Source organism: Malaclemys terrapin, chromosome 1 (genome assembly GCF_027887155.1).
Source record: "Malaclemys terrapin pileata isolate rMalTer1 chromosome 1, rMalTer1.hap1, whole genome shotgun sequence".
Classification (NCBI taxonomy): Eukaryota; Metazoa; Chordata; order Testudines; family Emydidae; genus Malaclemys; species Malaclemys terrapin.
Window position 1 is genome coordinate 212,928,051 of NC_071505.1, and position 17,596 is coordinate 212,945,646.

Genomic DNA, 17,596 nt, shown 5'->3' on the forward strand with positions numbered 1-17,596 from the left:
CTATTATGTTGATCCTTTCCAGGTCATATCAATCATACATATAGTAATATGCCTAATGATATCTGACATATGAAATCACAGTGAAATATATACTTGAATGGTAATAGTTATTTGATCAGATGATTTCCCTATGCTGAGGCTGGCAAGAAAAAGATGGCAAACTCCATTTCAAACATAATCCCCTTTAGGATCATGAGTTGAGTTTAAACACAGTTGTAGATATATCCATTCCCCAGTTTGTAAGATTAAAATCAGAGTTCCAAAAGATGGGAGGGAAGAGGGCACAGTTATACTCAGAACAGTAACAACTGAAATAGGATCAAACAGAAAAGGGTGCAATAAGCAATATTAAAAAGTGACAAGCCGGTCTCTCATCATCATCATGCATCTTGTTATTTTTACTCACATGGTAGTAGGTGGTGTCTGGCCCAGGTGTGCCAATGACTTCTTGTCTTAATGAATCCATTTGTAAACTAGGCAGCAAGGAGTAATGACTTGGACTATTATTCTTGTCTCCTTTCTTTTTGGATTTTTTCCCTGTATCCTTTTTGCTATTCCTTTGAAACATGTAGTCATCTTGAGCTATTTTCTCATTGCTCATATAGCGAAGTAATGAATTTTCTATTGAAAAAAAGTAATAAAAGACTGAATTGCAAATCATTTAATAAATGCCACTTCTTCTTCCTAAATATACTGCACTCGTCTGTTGCTAAGGTTTATCTTCATTTTTGAAGTCTTTAGCTCTGCCTCATAAAACAAAATGTATTCAAAAAATTATTTGTATGTTGTGAATATGCTAACATAGCAATAGTTATTTTGGGATGGACAAGGTTCAAGATTCATGTCAAAGAAATTAGAAAAAAAAATCACTTGCCCTCAGGTCTTCCCCCAAATACACAGTTATTACTTTACTATGACATCTGCAGTCTTATTCTTAGAAACTAGATCATAAATGAATAAGGTGGTGTATATTTTGCATTGACTATTTCACTTTACCTTGTTCTCCCTCCTGGTTTTTATCCATCTGTTGAGTCTCATTTTATATTTGGACAGCAAGCTTCTTGGGATAGGGACAGCTTTTCAATTGTGTGTGCACCAAGAACAAGAAGCTTCTGATCCTTGAATACTAAACACCACCACAATACAAATAATTCCTTTTTGTAGTGGTAAGGCAAACTATGCCAGTGGTCTTTTGCTGCGTACAGTAAGCTATATTCTTTCTTTTTATTAGTGTATCATTGTAGTTTAAGAGGTAGCAATACTACAACCTCAGAACTTCAAATTACAAGGTGTGAACATAAAACAATGATGGGGTAAGAACAGTTTGTTAAAACATTGGTCTTTCCCTAGAGCGTATGCTTTTTTGGGACCATGTCTTCACGTATTGGTATAGTGCTTAGCACAATGCAGTCTCTGGGTATTACACCTCTAACCTGATATAACATTGTCCTCGGGAGCCAAAACATCTTACCGCGTAATAGGTGAAACTGCGTTATATCGAACTTGCTTTGATCTGCCGGAGCGCGCAGCCCCGCCCCCCCCAGAGCGCTGCTTTACAGCGTTATATCCGAATTCATGTTATATCGGATTGCATTATATTGGGGTAGAGGTGCACTGCGATGAAAACATTCAACAATGGGCATGTTTTAATTTTGTTTTGCCTTGGGCTCAATATATGGGCAACTGGGTGAAATTCTATGGCCTGTTATACAGACAGTCGTACTAGATAATCTAGTCATACTAGATTATCCCTTCTGGCCTTAAAGTCTATGAATATATTGGATGGATGCACAGTGGAATTCTGCAGCTGAACCTCTCATCTGGAGAACATCTCATCTCTGACCTGTTTCTAGCTGAGCCCTCCTAGCTCCCCCTGGGATGTTTTCCAGCCAAAAATAACAATCCCTCAAGCTAAGGGGATTTAAAATATCCACATTAATTGTGTGTCATAACAGTAAAACAAATCATTTTATGAAATTTTGGGACCAATTTCAAAAAGAGTCAGATGGCACCATGTTCAAATAATGCAATGTCAATATAATGAAACACAGCCAAATTGAATTGGTACCTCTCTGCTGTGCAACTTCCTCAGGCCCTATGCAGGAAAAATGGGAACACTCCAAGATTATGTTATCAGAAATCCACATTTTAAGAGAGGGACCAAATGAGGACTTGACTTAAGGAAAGCTTGTTACAGTTTAAGTGATGCTAAGAAAAACATACAGCACTGCACAATATTAGTGTCCCAGGTTACTTACCTCTCCGACTATCTCTTTTTATCTTATTGGGATCTTCATAATCCCCTACCCAGTTATATTCCACTGGCATAGAGATAGGTCTTAGTTTGCCTAAAACAGAGGAAAAAATGGTGTCATGCCAAATTCTTACAATGTCTTGTATAACTCAAAATATTTTAAATGAAGTGTTAATACGTACGTTAATTCTACAAGGCTAATTATTTATGGGAAAAGAGCCAGTATATCTTCTGGACAAGAAGTTAAAACACAAATTCATTCAGTCCATTATTGTTAATGGTCTAAGTGGAAGTTAAGTATTCCATGGAACTTTTCAAAAATTTTAGGAAATAATCCCAGTGACATAGAAAAAAATCCCTCTCAGTAACATCAGACTTAAAACTCAAGGTTTAGAATGAGCTTCTTTCAAGCACATAAAAGCTTCCAAGTCATTTCCACTTAGCATCTGTTAATTACTCTGTAATGCAATTTGAGATATAGAGAGAATTGTTTTATGCCCTATGTGAAATGAGCTTTTGGTCTCGGATTAATGGATATCAGGGCTGTGTCCATATCACAAAAAACAGGACCACAAATGGCAACTTTGTGTCTGTCTTAGTAGCTACATCAATGACTGAATGGGCACGGAAACAACGATTTCAAACCTCAAATGTAGCCCCTCTGGATGAAGCATTTCACCCACTGAAAACACAGCATATTAAGTCTGGAAAATTCACTCACATTTTAGACAACAACAGAAAAGAGACACATCAAATTATTATACTTAAAGTTTTAATTTGAGAGCCATGGGGGTATTTTTAAAAATGCTGCGAATTGTCATTCCTTTTAAGAAAGTTCCAAAAGTACCGACATTGGTCAATGGAAAGGAGTTTTGCACCACCTGATTACTAGCTATTTAAGGAGATCTGAAATATTCAGCAAGTTAAATAATGTACTGATACAAGGCAGCAATACAACCTCATAGCATATACTGCAATACCTGGCAGTCCAAACCCAAAATATTTTAAACCTTTTTACAAACAGAATGAATTCTTACTTTTTGTTTACCAATCCATTAGTCACAATGCATAACAGTATGAATATAACTTTAGTCTCAAAACACAGCAAAATTCAAATGAAAATAACCTGGAAAGTTTTATTAATTGACATTACTAGAAAGATTTCTGTAAATAAATATATAGGAAGACAAGATATACAGTTTGTCAGGGCTGAATCCCCACTCTGTCACTTTGAGTACAGAAGGTGGGGGCCCTCAAGGATTTTAAAATTAATACTTGCCGCTCCAGGCTTGTATTAAACTCCCAAGGTTACAGCTTTTCTCTGACCTTAGCTTGGTAAACGCTGCCACCACCCAGATGCAAAAAAACCCCTTGGACCCAAGAAGGAGCACTTGGGAATTCCTCCCTGTGGGGTACCCTCAAGCCTTTTGACCCCCCTCCGGGGAAGAGCTCAGAAAGAAAACAAAGGAAATCAGCTGTTGCTACCACTAATCAAACAGCATATGCACAAACCTCTTAGGACACCAAAAATCCGAGCCTGTTCTTAAAAAAGGTAAATTTTATTAAAAACAAAAAGGAAGAAAATACATCTGGAACTTAGGCTTTTGCTAGATTTTAGAAGAGCAATTCCAAAAATTAAGCACCCAAAATAGCTTTCTTGGGGGTTACCTTAAAGGTTACAAGCAAACTAAAGCATCTGGGGTTAGCACAGAGGAGTCCACAAGCCTTAAAAAATAAACAAAAAATAAACCTAATTGCGTCTTCCTAAACATTCCTAATTTACTTACATATTTTGAGTTGTTAAAAGTAGTTCTAGGTATGATCTGATGGTTTTCATATCTGGTTCAACTTTACACAGCATTCCTGCTGCCCATCTCTTCAGCCCAGAGAGAACAACAGACAAAGGGAAAGTTTCTTTCCCAATTTTAAAAAGTTCTAGCCTTCCCATTGGCTCTTGTGGTCAGGTGGCCACTTTTTTTTTTCTTTACCTGGGGGACTTTTTAACCCTTTACAGGTAAAGCAAGTAGAGAACAGCTACCAAGAGGGATTTTACAGCTAATTGGCTGGCTGGGTGTCCATCAAAGGGAGCTACTCCTCCCTCGCCCCCACTTCATCTATCACACAGTTATACCGAAAACAAACATTCAAGCATGTCTGTCAACCCATTCAAGTATGTAATGTATGGGATTATTAAAATCATGCTATGTGTTTTGTACACTAAGGGAGTCATTTATAATCCTCAAAAAATAAGACAGTATAGAGGAATATCTTTAAAAAAAAAGTTTGGTATTGTCAATGGGCACAAACCAGGAAAGTATCTCTATTCAGGAAATCATTTAAATACTGTACCTGCTTAACTTTAAGCATGTGCTTAAGTCCCACTGAAGTTACTGCTTCACTGAAGTTACATGCTTAAGTGCTTTCCTGAATAGGGATAGTGTTGAACTGATGCCTATATTAGCCTCCTATATTTATACAATTAAGAATTTTCATGGTTACTTCTCTGGAAATATGAGCATTCTCTTCTGTGCTGCACTGTACTGAACTCAAACCATACTATACAAAAAATACTGCATCTACCACAACAAGACTTTTTGTAAAGCTGTAATAAAAAACAGGTAGGTCTGATCATTACCAAGGACCACATTCATAACAAATGTTTTCTCTATGTGCTGATTTCTAAAGCTCCATATTTATTCATATATGAACTATCCATTGGATTGCCTAAATGATCTCCTTCCCATGATGGCAAATTTCATTCATTTTCCTACTCTGCCAATCTCCTCTTCAACTTACATGGATCCTTTACAGAACATGCCAATCTCCTCTTCAACTCACATGGATCCTCTAAAGAACATTCTCAGGGAAACGTCTAATTTGGGATGTAAGCGGAAGCTCTCAGAGGTCAATTAGCAATAACTGTATGGTAGCTACCAGTCAGTAATAGAGAACTAGTCAGAAATCTAATCTTTAAAATTGTCAAAAACCCAATTCCCTCATTTCTGAAAAATAACTAAGTCTTTTTGATCTCAACTGAAGGAGCAGGCCCAAAGGCATTTAAAAATGATTTTATCATATTATTGATTATGAGCTTGTGCTGAAAACAATTAATGCTCTGGACTCTCCAACTCCATTTGGCATGCACTGGTAATTCACCACAAAATAAACTGTTTTGGTTTTACACATTTCATATGCCACATATAAACCCTGTGTTGATAAATTATGTGTGGAAAGCTTTGGGGGCATTTTAGTGACTGGAACTTCAATACTCTTAAAAAATAAGTACATTTTAACTAATAAACACAGAAAGGGATTGAATAGTACGGTGTACACAAGAGAAACAAATTAAATTACAATCAACTAACAAAGATGAAAGGCTCTATAGAAGGATTAAATAACCCCACCGTTTCCCAGTGCTAACTATGATCCACATATTTATAGCTCAGTCCTCACAATGGCAACTTGGAAAAGTATCATGTAGCATAATAATTGACCCCCGGGCAGATTTTTAAGCATCCCAGTGTTTCTATGCACCTGAACTTTGGTCATCTTTACTCTAGGTCTGTGGCATTCAAATCCTAATGCAGCTCAGGATGTGACTGCACTCTGCAATTATAATAAATGAAACATCCAATTTTAATAGGTGTAGCTAAGTTGATGTAATGCCCTGAGCATTTTAGAGAGCCATGTGAGCTGTAACAGAAAATGTGCACACCGTTCAAAATTAGAGGGATGATGAGAATTTTACAGGAGGATTTATACGCTGTGACATTTTGAACCAAGAAGAGATATTGCACCAGCCTCACAAAAGTGATACCCAGTAGCAAGACACTGTAGTACACACCCGTTAATTATGCTGCATAGATATATATAGCAGTTTAAACATCTGACTTAGAAGAGGGCACAGTCTAGCAATGTAGCTCAGTTAAAGGCAAGACAACTACCTTTCTGAGCTAATACAATGTTCAATAGAGAAGTGAAGTGAAAAGTTATTACCCCAGTTTCTTTTACTGATGTACAGATTTTGGGCTTTTTTCACAAGAGTATAATCACATAATGATTACAAAATGAACTATCATTCTCCAGCTAAGACAACACCTTAATAAAACAATGAGTACTACTTTCCCCTCCACCCAAGTTAGAAACACCATAAGAAAATATGCATATGCCTAATTTTATCTACAATAATATGGAGTTGTCCCACTCCAACAACAGTCTAATTCTAAGTAAGAACACTGAGGCAAAGAATAGACTCTACAGTCTGCTCCTTTGGGCCAGTGTAGGCTAGCGACAATATATTCAGTCTTTGAGAGAAAATAATGTTCATGTGGCTCAGACCAGCATACTAGAGAATTCGATAATCAACACCGATTACTGATTTGAGATACATGGAAAACTCACCTCTAGTCTTTCTAGAGGCTATTTTAAATGGAGAATGTATTTGAACTACATTTTATTTTGACACTGATCTCAATATTAACTAGTTTTAGGGCTGGTGGAGGGGAAATAGGTGAGAAGAAGCTTTAATCATTTAGGCCTGAATCCTGCAAATGCCCTGTGAACTATTCTTATGCTTAAAGTTAAATACATGCATAAGTGTTTGTAGGGTTTGGGCCCTTAAAATACAGTGACAATTCTTTTCAGTAGAAAAAAAATTAAGCATCAACATGTACATGGAAATATCGTTTTTTCAGCATTTGGGGGCAAATTGTTGACAAACCCTCAAAAATAAGTAGAATTTACGAAGAGCAAAAATCTGATGCACACAAATATATCTCAATAATAGCATTTCTCTGTATGATCAGCTTAGTTTAGAAAAGTATTCTCTGAAACCACTGCACTCATGGAACAGTTCTTATATATCTGCGATCATATTGGAAATTTTTCTTTTTAAATAAAGTGAGTGAAAGGTGCTACCGAGGAATTCCAAAGTACTGTATTGTCACATGTTTTATTTTACTGCAGAGGAAATTATTATTCTCAAAACACTAAGGGCCATGCTCATCCATCCCCATGAAGAACAGAAGGAAATAAAATCAGAGGCAATAATGATAGGGATAGCGGAACAGAGTAAATGCCACTCCCTGAGTTCACAGCATCATTCAAATATCTGCACCTTATGTCCAATGTTGGGTGGTTAAACATATTCAACGCAATGGTCACAACCAATATATACTTTTAAAAAAATGTTAATGCTGCAACATGTGTGTTACTCTGGTAGACTGGAGACACACGAACATTCATACGGTATTTTTGCTAAACAGTTTAGTTTTATAGGTCCTTATGCTTCATGCTGCCATCATTCCCTTTGGCTGCTATAACTAAATGATGTTGGTTCCCTCAGTTACAATAGCAGCAAGCAGGTGGGAATTATTACTGCTTTGAAAAAGGAATTCTGTGGGATCCTAGACTACCCCACCCTGCAATTTTTATTTTATATAGAGAGAACAATCACTTGCTTCTACTTGTTTTGACTCTTTCCTTAAAAAAAAAAAATAAAGTGAGGGCTGGGATAAAACTGACAATAACTGTCTTTAAGGATGCTCCAGGGCTCGTCTCCGCCACTCTTCTCTTTTTAAAAGGCACACTCTGCAAGCAGGTGCATCTTTGTGAAAATGCATCCTTTAATATTCTGTATGTGTATTACACAGAGTCCTGAGAATATTTTATTCAGCTTGAGTTCAGTTTGTACCTTCTCTCTCAAAGGATTTCAAAAGCTTGGCTGCAATCAAGGACTGAGTATGGTGTACTGAATCTGTGCACTGTGATAAATGAATTCTACTTTGTCTTTTCCTAAAAAGGAAGGTGGTGTCAAGATTATTCCAACATGCATTTTACATTGAACTTAATTAAAATAGAACAGCAAATGCATTGAACAGTATTCAATAACTAATTTTAGCTCAGCTAAAATTACAGCAGTCAAAATATCTTGTTAAGGGCAGACTGATTCTCTACACAACAGTTATGCTCAATACATTCTGATTATTTTTTGGAGACAGACAAAATTCAGTTGAATTCCTTTTTTGGCAAGGTAAAGGTATGAGAGTGGTAGCATAGTATGTGAGGGAGTGGGTACAAACTAATTGGTCTCTGAAATGGCTCAATTTGCTTCATCACTACATTGTAGTGGTGAGAACCCCACTGGTATAAGCCTTGTCTGAATTTGGGCAGTGAGGAAAATTCCACAAATAGATGCCTCAGTTGGACCTAAAACAGAAAGTATATGGTCCTATATGATACCGGTGGACTCCCTCCTAACTTCTTTCCACACCATGGCAACGTCTCAATTTTCAGCAGGAACAGAAACAAAGTTCTTCTGTTCCAAAGCTGTGAAAATGTACTACTTCAGCTAATGCAGAAGCTCCAATAGTGTGATAGCTCTATGGATTATAGCTGAGGTTTTCAAAGGAGCCTAAGGGTGTTAGGTGCTCAGCTCCCATTGGTATTCCTTTGGAAGTCCCATCCTATATCTTCTTTGGGCCAGTCACTGGCATGAACAGGTCTGAAATTTGATCCAGCAGAGCACAATACTGTTGTGTATATTTATGTATGTGTGTACACACACGCACACACACACACACTTGCACACTCCACATTACTAGATGAACTGTTGTTGTAACCATATTGGTCCCAGCTTCATATCAAGACCTGAAGATGAGCTCTGTGGAGCTTGAAAGCTTGTTTCTTTCACCAACAGAAGTTGGTCCAATAAAAGATGTCACCTCACCAACCTTACAGTGTAGAGGAGCATTGAGTAACTTGCATACTGGGACAATATATTAACCTCAAGCCAAGAGTGATCTATTATAATTAAAAAGTTGTTACAATCCACATAGTTTAAGGTAAGCAAGAATTCACATAATGTTACAAAATGCAGGCAATCAGTCATACTTCATTTTTGGAAATAGAGGAAAACCACAGGACAGTTCTTACTAATATAGCCATTTTAAGGGCCTATGCAACATATGTCATTATGCAGGGAACCACTTGCATCCTGTATCCTTGTTGTAAATAAATTGGTTACTGGCTGCTTTCCTTACACAATGGTAACTCAAAGTTATCTCCTGCATACCCTGGGAGAAGTTGTAAACTGGGTTAAGAATAGTGATCCAATAATTTGGACGGTGAAGCTGGTAATATTATTAAGTACAACCTTCTGGACAGAAAAATTGTTTGACAATCATCATAAAGAATAAGGGATTGGACTAATCTTCCATTTTTATGCCTTAAGTCATTCAGTAGGGTTTTTTGATACACAATATCAAAAGCTTTTAGCCTGAGATCTTCCCATAATAAGATTCATAGAAAATCAGATTGATACTCACATTTTCTATTTCTAAAGGATACATAAACCAACAAATCTACTAAAACTAAACAAGGGGATTTGGATTATCCTTATTAGAACAATGCCATACCATACGTTGGAGTGCTCTCTCTTCTCCCAGAGCCGCCTGTTCTTCCTTTCTCATATTCATAGCAGTATAAGACTGCATCTTCTTCAACCACATTAAAGCGCTTGCGATATTCCTGGTCAAGAAATGAATTTGGAGATTCGGAACCCTTATGAACTGGCTTGCCCACTATATGTCTGCCAATATCATCACATGGAAGATTTCCCTTTTCATCCCTGTAGTAAACAAGAGAGATTTTGAATGAATTGAGATAGGACATTTTTTTGTCTTGAACATTGTTTTAAGAGTGTGGGTGCATATAAATATTTATATGATCAAGAAATAGATAATATTGATCTTTGGGGGTTGCACTACTATGCAAGCTGTTCCATATATCTCTGGCAATTCACTTCAATTGCATCCTGAATTTACTCCTTCCTAGTCTTAAATCGCCTGAATTCTGGATATGTTGCAAAGTTCATCTATCATTCTTGGTCTTTTGAGAAGGGAGGTGGACAATGATGGCTTATATGTTCTGCAAGGTAAACTACTATTTGGATTTTTTTTAAACTAGCATTTTCTGTTTTCAGATAAGGAGATGATGCTTGCTTTTTTCTTTTATAATTGATTTTTAATGTATCAAAGGCTCCTGGAGTCATGAATAGATGACTTTATGTTTTAAATGAAAATTTATTAAATATACAGAATCCAAGAGAAGTGTGCCACTTAATGGGTCACCAACAGTATCTGCATGCCTCAGATTGTCCTTCAAAGTTACCCTTCAAAAAACTGACCAGACCAGATCCTGTTTAGCTTTTGAGACGTGATAGTATATTAATGTAGCGATAGCCACCGAGAACTCCATGAACAACTTAGCTTGAGTGATGAAAAGATTGTTTCTGGAGTTGATAATCCTGCATTCTATCCCTACATATGATGAAGTCCTGGGTGACCACAGGATGAGTTAAAATGACATCTGAAGTCCTAGGCCCATCTAAGACAGCTAAGCCCCAACCTTTACTGAAGCTGTAGTCACAATCAGCAGATACAATAGTCAAAAGAATAGCAAACTTCACACATTCAGTCACTGGGGAATTAATGTAGTCTCTTTAGCTCCAAAACCAAAGACCTCTATTATAAAGAAGAATAGTTTCAGTTAGTTGTGGTAGAGTTTATAGACTCTTTGCAGGTACTGTAAAGAGTCTGGGATCACAAAAGGAATCACCTTAAGCTCAAATTTTTGGAGCTGAAGTTCCTCATTTCTAACTCCCATGCCTCACATGTGCAGTTCAGCTAGAGACTCTGGTGGCCGTTTGCTGCCATCATTTGTTACATACTGACATCCAACTGCTGAATATGAATCTGAGATGTTCATGCCAAAATTTTGCTTCACTGCATTTGGTGTGGGAGAAATATATATAAGTATTGGCTAACTGTGCCTATGAAAATAGAATGGATGGGTAACTCTGTTCAAATAGAATATATGAATTCTAAATGACTGTCCCACAAAGAAGGTAAGCTCCAATATTGTTGCAACTAAACATTCTCTAGTTTCACTGATAACTCTTGTCTCTGCTGTTTGTGGATATAGTCAGACCCCCAGGTGGTATGGCTACAGAGATATAGAATATACATTGAAGCAGTGAATCCCTATTATTTTCCAGTAGCAAAAGAATTATTGCTTTTGTTGTAGTCAACCAAAAACGCACACAATAACAGCAACCCAGGAGAACGGCACCAAGCTATTTGATAGTACACAAAATAAACATGAAGAGATGCATAAATACATATAATTATAGACAAAAGACTGCTGAAATGCCAGAACACATCTTTCAATCAAGTCATATTATGCAATATATTATGTGATGGGTTTGTGAAGTGAACTACCGTTCAATAGGATTAAACTGACAAAAAGATTACAGAAATGCACAGCTTAATCGTGCAATAAGCTTAGTTTTTTAGGTGCATTGAACTGATAAGTAATTGATATAGTATTTCATTAGTGTCGGTCCACACACCAACCCTACCATAATTTATTTTTTTTATGTCTAGAATAAATCATATAAAGGATGCATTTTCAAACATCACAACTTATGTGATAGATGGGTTAATCAGCTGTTGAAGTAGGATTGCACATTAAAAATGTTGTGCAAAACCAATTCATTTTCTCATTTAATAAAATTAATATAGTAAAAGAAACATAGCTAGATGTACGATAAGTAGTTTATAGGCATTACTTCTCTGAGCCAGAAACATATTTGAACTTCACTTTCAAAGATAAAAGGTCTATAGTCTATAACTATAAGGTTTACATCTAAAGAGAAACCTGAAGAACTCTGACTGCTTTAAGTGCTTTTCTTTTAGCCTAAAGTGTTTAGAATTAAATCTTTGAAGCCTGAAGATAATTTTTCTGAGGGTACAATGCTCTTTCAGTAGCACCTGCATAGAGATATGGTGACATCCAGTTACAAGATGAATTAACGACATGTTTATTCCCTATGGGCATTTCAAATAAATTAGAAGAAAAAATCCTTAATGAGAAACTACCTGTACTGAAGACACAAATTGGAAAAATTGTTTAAGCAGGGGGCTAGCTATGCTGCATACTACATAAAGTGGTAGCACATAGCATTTTTTCTAAACGTGAATGATAGACTAGATAAGACAATGGAGTGACCAGGAGTGAATTACAAGTTTCAATTCAGGGCTTCACAGAAGAATTGTGACATCATCAAAACCATGAACAAGAAATTCAGTATTCTGACTCAGAAGGTTTTCAGTATCTCTGGAGAATAAAGGATTTCTCATAAATGCACAATTCTCTTCCCCTGCCAGTTTAAGTTGCCATTCACATCACCCTGGGATAACCCATAAGCAAGCCTTGTCAGCATCAGGCAATACATCTTATCAACTGGCTGGAAGGGTCACCGTTGAGTGACTCTAATCACCCCTAAGGAAATATGCACATTGTTCTCCCAACATAGCCCAGTAAATGTAACAAAAGACTGCCAGGAAAAAAAAAGGCTTTTAAATCACTATTTGGTTATATAATGTTCTACACACACATTTAAGAAAAATCTGTTCCTCTGAATTATGTTCTCTTGCTATTCTCACTGTGTATTTTAAGGCATCTGTATTGCTTACAATGCATATTTTACAAATGTATTTATATGCTATAATATCCATACGGGATTACTGGAGAGGAACAACAGGGTATACTGCGGTAGCATACTGAATTGGATGAGTGGTAATAGGACAATGTGATAAACCGAAGGATGAACCTGCTGCTGCTCTTCTGACTCCTAACTGGAGGCTGAAAGCTCAGTCAGAAGGAAAACGTTCTGTGACACAGAGGAGGACAGCTGGAGACTTGAAGGGACAGTGATGAAGGTGGCTGTTTCAGCTCAGAGTGGCATATATATTTATGGAACAATTGGATAGCTACAGAATATAGAATGAAAGTCATACCTCAAATATTGTCCTAGCAATTTGCTCCAATGATGTTATACAAAACATATCTAAAAAAGGAATTACCATGGCTGTAGAAAAGTAGCAATTCATTGCAGTAAGAGCCTCTCCCTTTAGCTCAAGCTATAGAAATTCACATTTTTAGCTATAGAGTGCCCCAGTTCAATCCCTGTCACTGGCTAAGATGGCAGACATCACAGACACAAAGTATTCTTTCTAGTTTTGCTTCAGGGTTCAAGACAATCTTTCACTAATAGGGATTAGGGTGACACCATCATGGGGCAGATTAGCCCAAATCTACCTACTCTGAGGGTCATGTACCTTTTTCTGCAATAAATGGCGTGGGCCACTGCAGGAGGCACAATGCTGGACCAAACAGATCCTGGGTCTGATCCAGTGTAGTCACTCTTATATTTCTAACAACTAGTTGAACTCCAAGGGAAAATATCAGAGGCCTCATCCTCCAATCCATATACATGAATACGTACTTTCAACAAGTGTAATCATTTTTCTTATCTTTAACTACTGTCCTAAATTTGTTTGAATGCTCAGTCTTTTACAAGTGCCATTCTTTGTCCATAAATTGTAGGAACCTGCAACATCATCATTAGCTTTTTACCTGGGAATATAAGGCTCTGCCGGAGGAGGGGGTATGTAGAGATCTTGGAGTGCTGAACTGTCTCTTTTAGTGGGTGTGCTGATAGTGCTGGATGGTGTAGCAACGCTGCTTGTAGGACTTCTAGGAATAAGCGGCTGGTTAAAATAAAAAGAGAAAAAAAACCACATGGGTATCTATTATATCTAGCATATTCTTATTTTCAAATGAAAATAATTAAAATTAAAGACAAACTGATAAAATAAAACCTAAAAATAAATACTTTTGATATTACATGGTTGTTTTAAACTATCTGAAAAACTATTCATATTACAGAGAAGGGATATTCACAAACTGTAAAAGGGACATGAGTTATGCTTGTGAAGCAGACTCCTCTTCACATCCTTTCTCCTTCCCTCTTGCTTAGTACAAGCTACTCTATTGCCAGTGCCCATAAAAATAGTCATGTAGGGACACCACTCAAAGCTTCACTAATGTAAGTTACCCAGAAGCTAGTGACTTGTTTAAACGCTAGTGTTTACAATAGAGGTTGTATAGGTATGTATTTAAAAAGATGTCGTCATTTAAATTCAAAAATACCAGTGCTATTATGTAAGAAATATCTGTGGAAGTTTCAGTTTTTCTACGGCTTTGGATACTGTAGCTCTGACTTCATATCTTATAAGCAGAAATATTACGATACAGAGCAAATGGGAGTCTATTATTCTACACTCTTCAGGACACATTTCCACCAAATAACACTTCACATGTTTTTGATCATTTTCTACCCTACCCAGGCCTTAGTCAGGCAGTGAACACCTCCCTTGCAGACTACGCCTGGATTCTAGCTACCATTCCAGCCCGAGCTTGGTGTTCTCTCTCTCAATAGCTCTGATTAACAGCCCCATCAGTTCTCACATCTCGTTCTCTGAGTGTTAGAGAGAGAAGTGCAATGAAGGAAATAAGAGGCATGCCAGTTTGCTCAGCCTCACAATATTTCTGCTGACTAGTGTTAAGTTTGAGCGTTTATGCTAACTACACTCAGAAAAGAAAGCAAATGCTGAGTAATTCTAATATTAAAAATGTGTTGGTTTTTATTTTGTTTTGATTTTAAAGCGCTTGCTCTCCTTCCATTTGTTAAAAATATATGCCTTGAAGAATAAATCTTACAGGCTTGGAAGTACACAGTGGTCACGACAGCTATAGATTCCTCACGCACATCAGTGCTTTAGGACACAACTTTTTCATGTACTTAGAACAGAAAAGCTATGAGCTCAGGCTAAAAGGACAGTATGCATAGAAGACACTTTTGCAAGCTCTGTAAAGAATAAATTGTGACAGGTCAATGGAGCACTTCTGTAGAGAGTAATCAGCTCTCCTTCCCCACATATTAATCATGACACCTCTGCAGTATACCTAGACTACAGCAAACCCTGAGGGTTTAACAACAGACCTTCTTCCAAATTTTGGCCTTCTGTAAGACAGCAATGAGCTGCTGTCTTTTTGCTAAACCAATTAGACTTTTCAATCTTTCACAATAGTAACTGGATACATCAAAAATTGTCTGCATATTACTGTAGTATTTCCTTTTTGCATCTTTAAATAGTGTTAGATTCATGTGTGCCTTTTAGGATATCTGAAACATCCTACAAACATGAAAGGAAATCCTGTGCCACAGGATATCTTCAAAATGTTACTTGGGAGTGGTATTGTGTTAGACTTCATTCTGGAATTTTTGTTGGTCCAATGTTAATCTTGCAATGTGTTTTTGGAATATTAACTTTATGATCACTTTTAAATCCTGTCCTGCTAACTCTTACTGACCTATAACCTTTAAACAATGACAAATTGAAGTGTTTGCTAATTTTTTTTGCTAGTTAGTTATTCTAAAACTACTAGAATAAATGTGAGTCCCTCACAGTTTGAATCTGTTAAAAAAAAAAAAAAAAGGAAGCAAACTACAGCCTCTGTTTGGGAGGTTGGGCAGGTAGAGAAAGACATACAGAGGAAGGAACAGATAAAAGACCATATGAGTATTAAAAACAAGCATGAGCCTGAAATCCGTTTTAGGAATTCTAAAAACAAAAAAACCCCTCTTGACCTAAGACAACAGAAATCTCATCACTGAAGATTTCAACCATGAAAGCTAACTCTGAATCCCTGAACCATCTATTAAAGCAAAGTATTTTATTTCCTTTCTAATGGATGCTCAGTATGGGAAGTGCCTTTTCAGGCTTACTGAGTGTGAGGGGAGTGAACTTTCCTTCAGGCGACTGCCAGTTGGGACCCCAGTGGCCTTGATTCACCAGGCTGCAGGTGCAGGGAACTGGCAAAGAGTTTCCCTGTGTGTTGGCCTAAATGACCCTCCAGGCCTCATATATCTTTGTGAGACAGACCCAGCTTCTGATAAAGCTTTTTAGTTTCAATCTGGCAGTTCTGCAAGGATCACTTCATAGCAGGTGGTACATGAGTCCAAGATTTGGTGAAGGCAATCCAGGTTATTAGTTGGTTTGCTGTTCAGAATAGTTCTGATAATGGGCTCTGGATATTTGATGGGTTCGTGAGTCTTTAAGAATGAGAGATTTCAGTCTCTCCACTGTTCAGGTGAGCCAGTGGAAACTCTGATCTTGCCTTGGAAGATGTTATGTTCTGTCCATCAGAGAAGAGAGTGTGTGCATGTGCACACATCCTGCTGGCTGGGGTTGGGGGTCTGAAGATAACTTGAGGGAAATCCTTGGTTTTGTTGGGCAGCTGAACTTGGGCTATGGTATCAGAGTTGTTTTTTGAGTGAATTCTCCAGGGATCTGAGTGACTCTAGTGTCTTGCTGGACAGTAGCTTAGCTAGCTCTCCCAAGATGACCTGGGTTTTTTTAGAAGGTCAAGAACTGTAAGTAGAGTCTACAACATCAAGCACAATGCTCGGGAGTACTGTTCCAAAATAGATCTGGAAGTGTCCTACCCTTGCCACCATCGGGTCAGGCTGTAAAATTCACCTGTTCAGCTTAGTCCATAAAAGTAGAACAGAAGAAAAACCTGGCAGTGTGCATAGAAGTAGAAGCCCACTTTTAAACCAAGGAATGGAAAAGTGAAACAATTTGTCCCTGCCAGATGTTTGTCACTGTTTTCAACAGATAGGACAACAATGACAACAAGAATTAAAGACTTTAGGTCCTTATGGTTGTGAAGATAACCTTCCAAATGAGAAGTAAAAGCAGCTGATAATGGGATGAATACCAGAGCCTAAAAACAGCTTGGAATAATAGCTGTTAGGTATGAGCTGCTCTCACATTGCAGCTCAGTGGGGTGTTAAACTTGACGCCTAATTCTGACAATTGTCAGAATGTTCAGTGTTTAAATGTCAGAATTGTGGATGGTGATCCAAGCATGCAACAAAGGAGGAGGACTAAATGAGTGGCATAACACATTAGCGGCACAAGTGAATACAGCTTTGATTGTAGGCAGAGTCTTGCAGAGTACAACTACTTTCATCCACTCACTCTCCCCCCACTACATTTAACCACCAGAGGATCTCAAAGCATTTTACAAAGTTAATAAATTAAGCTTCACAACACCCTTGAAATGAAGGTAAGGAAAATCTGCAATGACATACATTGATTCCTGCAGAATCTAGAAGAAAGCAAAATCTTTTTCACTGCTCCCTTTTCTGTGTATCAGAAGTGATCTTGTCACTAAGATCCTTATAATAAAGGATACATTACAACAAGCTGAGGCATCTACTCAAAACATTTCATGCACACACATACACACGCTAGTGCCAGACACAACCAATGATGAAATACACTATACTCCCTCCAAATATTTCATCTTCGGTTATGTCTGGAACTGGCATTTTCACCCAATTATTTCTCTATCATTGCCTGGAACTTT

The 17,596-nt window shown here is 37.4% G+C and overlaps 1 protein-coding gene across 6 annotated transcripts in view; it reads right to left on the reverse strand.

Annotated features, from left to right (window-relative positions):
* CNKSR2 (connector enhancer of kinase suppressor of Ras 2) overlaps positions 1-17,596 on the reverse strand; it is a 355,628-nt gene that overhangs the window by 123,535 nt on the left and 214,497 nt on the right. For all 6 annotated transcript variants that reach the window (XM_054006269.1, XM_054006250.1, XM_054006260.1 and 3 more), the window contains 4 exons: positions 13,733-13,866; positions 9,670-9,881; positions 2,259-2,348; positions 407-621 (listed from right to left, as the gene is read on the reverse strand). In XM_054006269.1, coding sequence (XP_053862244.1) covers positions 407-621; positions 2,259-2,348; positions 9,670-9,881; positions 13,733-13,866 — 651 coding nt within the window. The remainder of the gene's footprint in view (positions 1-406; positions 622-2,258; positions 2,349-9,669; positions 9,882-13,732; positions 13,867-17,596) is intronic.